The sequence below is a fragment of the Diaphorina citri genome, unplaced genomic scaffold, assembly GCF_000475195.1.
Source record: "Diaphorina citri unplaced genomic scaffold, Diaci psyllid genome assembly version 1.1 scaffold4736, whole genome shotgun sequence".
In the NCBI taxonomy this organism is placed as follows: Eukaryota; Metazoa; Arthropoda; class Insecta; order Hemiptera; family Psyllidae; genus Diaphorina; species Diaphorina citri.
Window position 1 is genome coordinate 1 of NW_007382130.1, and position 9,362 is coordinate 9,362.

Below are 9,362 nucleotides of genomic sequence, written 5' to 3' on the forward strand. Positions count from 1 at the left end.
GACACCGAAGCGAATACAATAGTCCGTCCCTTATACCTTTTTATTACTATTGTAATAATAAAGGGAGGACGGACTAAAGAGACATCTTTTCTTTATTCTGCTATTGCCATTCGGTGAAAGCTAAAGCCACTAAAACAACAACATACATAGGCACGGTTAGTCCAGTAGTAACGTGCACCGCTTGCCATTTAGAAGGTCCCGGGTTTGATTCTGAGAGTTGAATGAAAATTTGCATTCGTATTTTGGGGGGCATGCTACGACACAAACCACGCGAATCTTATGTAGCAGATCTTTCACCTTTCACCGCTACGAGATAAAAATGGCGGTGAAGCACTACTCATATTTCCTTGGTAAAAAAATAAATAAATAAATAATGATAATAATAAAGATAGGGAGAGATCTAAGATTTTATATGTCAGATTTAGGATAACAAAATATATTAATTAAGAGGTGCTTTATTAAACTTTTAACGTATAATGGTCAGAGGTACTTTATTAAACTATTAACATTGCCAGCCTAGTTAGCTTAGTTGGTAGTGCGTCTGCCTTGTAAGCGCTAGGCCGCGGGTTCGATTCCCGTCCGGGGACCGGTGCCAGCATGGTAGGTAAACATTGGACTTTAGGATTATTCAGATATTGGGAAAATCCTACAATGCTACAGTGAGCACCAAAGTTGTGACATAATAACACAAAGAAACTGCATTTACATTTTTTATTAGCATAATGACCAGTCTAAAAAAGCACTTTTCTCCTTCCTAGCCTTTTCCTATTTAAATAGTCTAAAAATCACTACTTGTACTTATTTTGGACGAAAGATTTACCTGTACAGGCGAGGCGAGGGTTGCACCCAATCGTTGGCCACATGTTCAATGATCGGGTCCTCGGGCTTAGCCCCTTCCGGTTCCCCCAGGAGCGCCCAGAACTCACTGCTCTCCCCGTTATATTGCTCCGTGAGAATTTCCGCCTTGTTCTTACGCTCGTTCTTGTTGATTTTTTCCGCCAGGAGGCGCGTTTTAGATTTGAACGTGTTCTTAGCCTTGGGTCCGTTCCAGATGAATAATTTCAGGCCGGCGTCTAAAAGAAATACAAACCTGAAGGGAAAGGGAAAAAAGAGAAATAAGAGAGGTTAAATGGAAGAGAATGCCCTAGAGGATAAATTAGTCTAGATTTTTTCCACCAGGAGGCGTGTTTTAGATTTGAATGTGTTCTTAGCCTTGGGTCCATTCCAGGTGAATAATTTCAGGCCGGCGTTCAAGAGAAACACGAACCTGAGGGAAAAATAAGAGAGGTTACTTAATGGAAGCGAATACCTTAGAGGACTTTATAAAAATGCCTTTAAAGGACAAAGTAGTGTTGATTTTTTTCCGCCAGGAAACGTGTTTTAGATTTGAATGTGTTTTAGATTTGAACTTGTTCTTAGCCTTGGGTCCGTTCCAGATGTATAATTTATAATTTCAGGCCGGCATCCAGAAGAAATACGAACCTGAGGGAAAATGGAATAAGAAGGGTCTGAAGGGTTGCCCAGATTGTCGCCCATTTGGATACCAACTACACACATGAAGATCTTCAAAGTTGAAATTTCTTTCCGAAGTTCAAACCGAAGTAGTCTTCTTCCTAAAGCTCCAAATGTATCACTAAAGTTTACTGTTGCACGAGGTTAGTATCTAGATGGGTGATAATTTGACAATGTGAGAGCATTGCGTGCTGGCTTTTTTCAGCCTCACTCAGGTTGGCTGAAGTTAATATCAGGTGGGTGCTTAACAACCTCCATCAAGACCTTTGGTCAGCCACTCACTATCAGGTAAACCTGACAGGCACATCTGATCCGGTCCACCTGTCAGGTCTACCTGATAGCGAGTGGCTGACCTTAGCAATTATAGAATGACGTAAAACCTCTATCAAAATCTTTTTCTAGGTGACAGTTCAAACGGTGATAGTGGTTAAGGCTCTAAATCCTGAGTATTAGGGGAGCATCTTGACCACTACCCCACCAAGGTAGGATAATTTAAAAATTATAAAAATAGCTCAATATACATACATATTTCTAATAAGGGTGGAAACTACTCACCCTTCTGTGCTACTTGAGGTTTAGGAGGCATAATAAGGTCGGGATTGTCCTTCAGATCCAGGACTTGAAGCTCACTCAGATGTATTGTGTCGGGTAGTGTAATCAGACGATTAGACGATAGAATCAGCTTCTTCAAAGATCCACATCTAGGGAGAAACGAAAGTGGAAAATCGTGTCAGAACAAACATACAAATCGAGGGTCATACCCATGTAGGATTAGCAGTTTAGTAAACTCTAGAATTCAACAGTCAGAAAAGAACCCCAACAGGACGCAAAGGAGACCAATCAGGATTAATGTTACATTTGGTGACAAGCAAGCTCCCACATCATATTAACCTCACACTTTTTTTTTAGAATTTAAACAAGATTTAATTTACTTATTTTAAACCCTTATCCATGAAATATAGGAGACCTTGTTTAGACTGCGAGGGTAAAGGGACTTTTCAGTCCTATCCCAGCAGGATAAACAAGGTATATTCTATCGAGAAACGAAAGTGGAAAATCGTGTCAGAACAAACATACAAATCGAGGGTCATACCCATGTAGGATTAGCAGTTTAGTAAACTATAGAATTCAACAGTCAGAAAGGAACCCCAACAGGACGCAAAGGAGGCCAATCAGGATTAATGTTACATTTGGTGACAAGCAAGCTCCCACATCATATTAACCTCACCCAGCCCAAGAGGCGCCGGGAAGAGCAAGCAACACAGATGTTAAACTCACCAGCCTAGTTAGCTTGGTAAGTAGGGCGTCTGCCTTGTAAGCGTCCGGGCCTGGTCGCGGGTTCGATTCCTGCCCGGGGTGGATTTCATCCTGTACGGATAACGTTCATTCTCGTAACGGCGGGCTTTCTCCTATAGGTAACGTCTTCCTTCTTTCTTCGCTTTCGGGGCGATACTCAAACCTTTTTATTATTATTATTATTTTTAAAAAAGGGGGTTGTTACATTGTTTACCTCAGCAGGATAAAGGTATCTTCTCTTCTCTTAAAACCAACATTCTTTCTTACTTTTTTTTTAGAATTTAAACAAGATTTAATTTACTTATTTTAAAACTTTACCCATGAAATATAGGAGACCTTGTTTAGACTGCGAGGGTAAAGGGACTTTTCAGTCCTATCCCAGCAGGATAAACAAGGTATATTCTATCACAGGAACAGGTTCCAAGTGTATGCTACTGGCTTGAGCTTGATGTAAAGGCGCGTGTACACGATATAACCGAGTAGTGTAAACGGTGTCTTCAACAGTGAAGAAACCTGTAAATATAAAATATAATCATAAAAAAGAATAGATTATACTGAAATAGGTTTGTTTGTTTGGTCGTTCTTTCGTCTTTTTGTTTGTTTCCTTTTTTTTCAAGAGGTTTGATGGACGGAACTGCAAGTGCTAAGGTATTATCGTCCCGAAAGAAAAAAAAATAGTGTTTCACTGCCATTTTTATTTCGTAGCAATGAAACAACTCCTACATTAGACTCTTGTGGTCTGTGTCGTAGCATGCCCATCCCGTAGTATGTTCCTCATCAAATGGTCGACAGGAGACACAATACTTCCCATTAAGCTGCTGGGTCAACACGAGAACACCAGAGGGTAACCCGTTGAAATGTTCGCAATCGAAATCTGAGTTCAATTTTTTGTCGATGATGGGATTCGAACCTTCTGCATGGCAAGCAAGCGCGTTACCACTGGGCTAACCGCCTTGTAATTACCTGAAGCAGTACGTCCACCTTCAATATAGGATATCCCCGTGTTAAACAAGGATAAGAATTCTTCCGACTCATCCCCCTGTTCTTCCCGAATAGTTCGACATTCTGTTCCAATCCCGGACGGCACTCCCTCAAAGTCCAGCTTGTTGTTGTTGACAAATAGACGGCGTAGGTTGGACAGTTTGGTGAGGGCGGGGGGTAATGCTGACAGCTCGTTGGAGGACAGGTTGAGAACTTCCACTTTGGTCCAAGTTTCTGAGAAGGAAAGTTTGGATCATTTGTCAACTTGTTGTTTCATTACAAAATTTTATCAGTAAATGGTTTCTTCAAATTCCCCTTGCTAAAGAAATAGCAAAGGTTCAGTGCGAAGGGCATCCACTCGTAAAATTTGTATCCAAAACCAAATGTCAGCCCAAAGCAACCACCCTAGTTAGGGGCTGATTGAAAGACTGACGAAAAACGACGACCCCGTATGAACACGGGAAAAGGCGAAGAAAAAGAAAACTCAGACTATTGACAAATTGAATGTGCTTGAAGGTAGATACATAATATGTGATGTGTTCCAGTCTACTCCATCTCAATCCACTTACCAATACTATTCGACAATTCCGTAATCTTATTATTGGACAAATTAATTCTCTTCAGTGACACCAAAGTATACAGGGACTCCGGGACTTTAGTGAACTCATTATGACTCAGATCCAATTCAGACAGGAGGACCAGGTTGATCCAATCTGATTTTCTTCTTTTTTCAACTCATCAATAGTAGTGCAATAATCCTAAACAAAAATGGACGCGGCACACAAAGGAGCAAGAAGAGACTGCCTTACTTACCAATACTATTGGACAGTTCCGTAATCTTATTGTTAGACAAATTGATTCGCTTCAGTGACACCAAAGTATACAGGGACTCCGGGACTTTAGTGAACTCATTATGACTCAGATCCAATTCAGACAGGAGGACCAGGTTGCTCAAACTCTGCGGCATATTGGCGAGGTTGCGCTGGGTGTTGCGCATGCGCAGTGTGGTCAGGTTGGTGAGTGATGGGAGTTGACGCAGGTGAAAATGACCTGGAGGGGAGAAAAGGGATGTACTCTAGGGTATTTAGCTATTTAGGGTGCCGGGAGGCGCGAACGTTAAGAGTTCGAAGCCACGCCTGGCCTATTCGTAATAATACGAACTAGAGTTTCAAGTTTTTTTTTTTTTAGCATTTAAATCAGTTAAGTAAGCATACCTACTGAAATGCCTATAACAAATGGTGTTTCCTACTTATGTCATACACCTCAGTAAATTTTATGACTTGACTTGTACTTTAACCACCAAACTTTAGATCCAAAGTCCACTAACCACTATACCACTGAGGTTCACTATACACAATTATGCAGTATGTACCTACATTATCCTGTCATCATCTAGTACTCAGGATTTTAGGGCCATATTAATGAACAAAATACTGGATCTCAAGCTGAACTGAAGCACCAATTTCAAACATCTGATTGGGCAAAAAAAAAATTGTCTGACTTGAGAGTTTCCATTTTTGTTCACAAAATAGGGTGCCAGTCTTACCCAGGGGGTTGTTGATCCTTCAAATCCAGGACTTGAAGCTCACTCAGATGTATTGTGTCGGGTAGTGTAATCAGACGGTTAGACGATAGAATCAGCTTCTTCAAAGATCCACATCTATGGGAAACGAAAGGGAAAGAGGAACATTGTAGGATTTTCCCAATATCTCACTAATCCTAACATCTAATGTTTACCTACCATGCTGGCACCGGTTGCTGTGCGCATTTATATTATACATAGCTACTCATTTTTCTCAGGAGGCTGAGTGGAACAGCCAATCACGGAATCAATCATTTGCATGATAGATTTTTTTTACACCGCCCGGGAGTTGAACCCGGGTCTCCCGCGTGCAAGGCGAGCACAGTGACCATTACACCATGGGAGCTTTTAGAATTCAAACAAGGTTTTATTTGCTTATGAAATATATGTATAGACCTTGTTTAGACTTCGGGAGTAAAGGCACTTTTCAGTCTCATTCTGATAGGACAAACAAAGTATGTTCTATTCTTACCTGCACAAGCCCTCAGGAATCATTTCCAACCGGTTGCTGGCGGCCGAGAATATCTCCAGTGCCGACAGCTTTCCAATCCCAGACGGCACTCCCTCAAAGTCCAACTTGTTGTTGTTGACAAATAGACGCCGCAGGTTAGACAGTTTGGTGAGGGCGGGGGGTAACGCTGACAGCTCGTTGGACGACAGGTTGAGAACTTCCACTTTGGTCCAAGTTTCTGAGAAAAAAGTAGTCATACTAATAATTGATAGGTAATAATAACCAGGAACAACCCACATTATTCGAAGAATCACACAACACCAATACACGTACATTTCCTGATAAGGATTACAGTTTGGTGAGGGCGGGGGGTAACGCGGAGAGCTCGTTGAAGGACAGGTTGAGAACTTCCACTTTGGTCCAAGTTTCTGAGAAGAAAAGTTCAGATCAATTGCAATAGTTTCTTATTGACTTTGATGTAGGTAGTAAAAATACTTTCCTTCCTAAAAGAAAGTAAAATAATAATAATAATAATAATAATAAATTAACAGTTTCATTACTATGTCATCTATATAAAGTAATGGAACGAATGATCCTCAACCGAATTAGTGAATTTGTCGATGATGCCTTGATTCCCTCAGAGTATGAGATTATGGCGTTTGTCCATTGTTTCCTAAGTAGATAAGGGTTAGTGGTAGGACATTATCTTCTGACTCACAAATACCATAGTTGGGCTAAGTACTTACACTGAAATCATAGCAGCTGAAGTCTATGCCCCGGACAAAAGGCAGGACTCCGGTGTTGGCCATTGTATTGCCTGTTTGTCTTTCACATCCGAAAACAAGAAATAATTACTGATGACCTAAAATCAAGGTGTTAAAAAAGAAAATTAATTTAAATATTTTAAATTATTCATAAACTCTTCACTTTTATCACTTCAAGATTTTTTTTTTTTGAGAAATTTTGTTTACATACGTGAAGTTAGCATTTGCTTTTTTCCAACGAAATCCCAGGGGTTCTCAACAAGTGAGAATGATGTGAAGTGAGCAAGTTTTTCGATTAGTCGCCATTTTTAAGTGGCTCTCAAAACAAGAAATGCCTTTCAAATCACACGGTTAGCCCAATGGTAAAGCTCTTGCTTGCCATGCAGAAGGTCCCGGGTTCGAATCCCACCATCGACTAAAATTTGTACTCGGTTTTCGATTGCTAATATTTCAACGGGTTACTTTCTGGTGTTCTGTGTCAATAGGTCAACACCTAAATGGGAGGTATTGTGTCTCTTATTCCCGATCTGATGAGGGACATACTATAGGAGATGGATCTAATGAACCAGTTGTTTCACTGCTACAAAATAAAAACGGCGGGGTGCCGGCGGTGAATTCGGTGAAACAGATTTTTTTTCTAAAGCAGAAAAAAACATCAAACACAGCTTGCCTTTTCATGGATTACAATATACATACATAATTATATATTTTACAGGAACACTATTTCTTATCAAAAACACATAAAAAAAAGAGAAACCCCTAAGAGCCTGCTCACACTTGTCGTGAGATACATACGATTTTTTTTTTTTCATTTTTTTATTATTATTATTTTTTTCTCGAATGTCCTGTAGGTAGTGTGTTCATGTTCACACTACACACGACACGGTTTTTTTTTTCCGAACGACAAGTGTGAACGGGCTTTAACACAATAATATTCATGAGAATATTACTTGGTAAAACTAAGGACCAGATTCACTGTAACATTTGGCTTGGTTAAATTGATTTATTCTAAAAGAGGATCGCCATTATCGCTAACTTAGTTAGCTTGGAAGGTGGCGCGCCTGCCCTGTAGGTTCGATTCCCACCCAGGACAAATTATATCCCAAACAGATAAGGTTCGTTCTCAGAACAGCTGGCTTTCACCTATCCTCTTAACAGGTCAAAAATGACAGTAAAATCTGGGCTAAAACTATACCTATATGAATAGATAAAAGATGTTAATTTTATTAAAAAATATAAAAGAGGACTACTAGAAATAGCTATGGGACTCTATTTTCAATACCTTAATGCATTTTAAATACAGTTAATTTTCAGAGGAATATTTTTGAAGGGACTTTCAAAAAATATACTCTTTCCCCTCTTCAAGATGGTGTATTCTCAACCATTGACCTTTCAATTGTTGGGAATGTGCTATCTTGGATTTCTTATTGTTTAGTACAGGCACTACTATGCCAAATATGTAGTGGTTAGACTAATTCCCCTACATTTCTTTAAAAGAGGGGAAATGGGCTTCAGAAGAGAAGAAATCATTTCAGTTTCCGAAAGGACAATATGACTTAATATTTCTGTACATTCGTTGTTTGATTGTGTCAAAGTGAGATGTTCAATCGTCTTCACTGTCACTAGGTAGGTCACGATACTCTTGTCCGTCTGATGGGCCAGGATCAGCGGAGGTCTCAGCGGCTAACTGATTTGCCAAATCCTTCATACTCGACACACTGTTCATGAGACCTCTGCAACACAAAGGGGAAAGTGGTTTCAGATAAAAAGTCAATCATTGGACAAAGAAAAGGAGTTTAGGTGTGAAAGGGAAACTGTAACTGCTGAGGTCTTTTTCACCCTAAAGTGAAGACATAAGGAAGATAGGCTAGGAGAAAGTCAGTCATTCCGAAAGCAAACCTTAACTGTTTAGAATAAAGTCTGCCACATGCGAGGATCAAACCCAAGACCTAGCGCTTACAAGGCAGTCGCACTAATCTCCAAGTTAAATGAAAGAAGTTCAATGGACATGAAGGGATTCGTTTTGTTTTTGTTTTGTTGTTGTTGTTGTTTTTTTTTTCCTTCCTTCCTCCTCCTCCTCCTCCTCCTCCTCCTTTTTCTTTTTCTTCTTCTTTTCTATGACTTGCCCTAGCAGTGTATTGTAATCTTATTGTTTCACTATAACTTTCCAATGATTTGACAGATTTTGATGGAATTGAACAGATACATCTAAAACACTGCATATCATAGTGTTGATTTTTTTTTTTTTTTTTTAATTTTATTTACCGGAGAAGATTTTCAGACTGTGTGGCTTGATTCCTTAGTTCTTGTGAAAGTCGCGTGCTCCTCACATTTGACACAGAGCCTCCACCTCTTCTTTGTTTCAGGAGTCGGTTTTCCTGCCGTAGAGTTTCCACCTCTTGCTGCAGAGAACTCAGCGCTTGACTATGTGATGATGAAACACTTTGCTGAGGAAGAAAATAAAATATGAATTCAGTAAGCCAGCCTAGTTAGGTTGGAGGGCAGTACATCCAGCTTGTAAGGGCTAGGTAAAGGTGTGGCTGTCAATCAACAGCTGGTCAACTATGTTTGGACCTTAACAGATTTGATTTCCACTCAGGTGAACTTTATCCTTTATCCTAATGTTTTTTCTTGGAACAACTGGCTTTCTCCTATCCTGTCTTGCTTCTCTCTTTGCTTTTGGGAACTCTTCTCGTCCTTAGGCACCCTAATGAACTTGCCCTGCCTTGAAAGTTGCAAGCCAGGGGACTAAAGCATAATATGACCTTAGCAGTTC

At 40.0% G+C, this 9,362-nt stretch overlaps 2 protein-coding genes across 2 annotated transcripts; both read right to left on the bottom strand.

Moving 5' to 3' along the window:
* Window positions 1–820: 820 nt before the first annotated feature.
* LOC103521204 (protein flightless-1 homolog) lies at window positions 821–6,079 on the bottom strand (the record flags this gene model as incomplete). The annotated part of the gene is made up of 8 exons (XM_026832006.1): window positions 5,844–6,079; window positions 5,336–5,352; window positions 4,603–4,839; window positions 3,772–4,023; window positions 3,201–3,321; window positions 2,068–2,213; window positions 1,479–1,482; window positions 821–1,090 (listed from the first exon to the last, which is right to left on the bottom strand). Coding segments are annotated over exons 1-8 (1,283 nt in total), but the record flags the coding sequence as incomplete, so codon positions are not given.
* Window positions 6,080–7,422: 1,343 nt separating this feature from the next.
* LOC103521203 lies at window positions 7,423–9,033 on the bottom strand (the record flags this gene model as incomplete). The annotated part of the gene is given in 2 exon segments (XM_008486309.2): window positions 7,423–8,319; window positions 8,852–9,033. Coding segments are annotated over 2 exon segments (312 nt in total), but the record flags the coding sequence as incomplete, so codon positions are not given.
* Window positions 9,034–9,362: the final 329 nt, after the last annotated feature.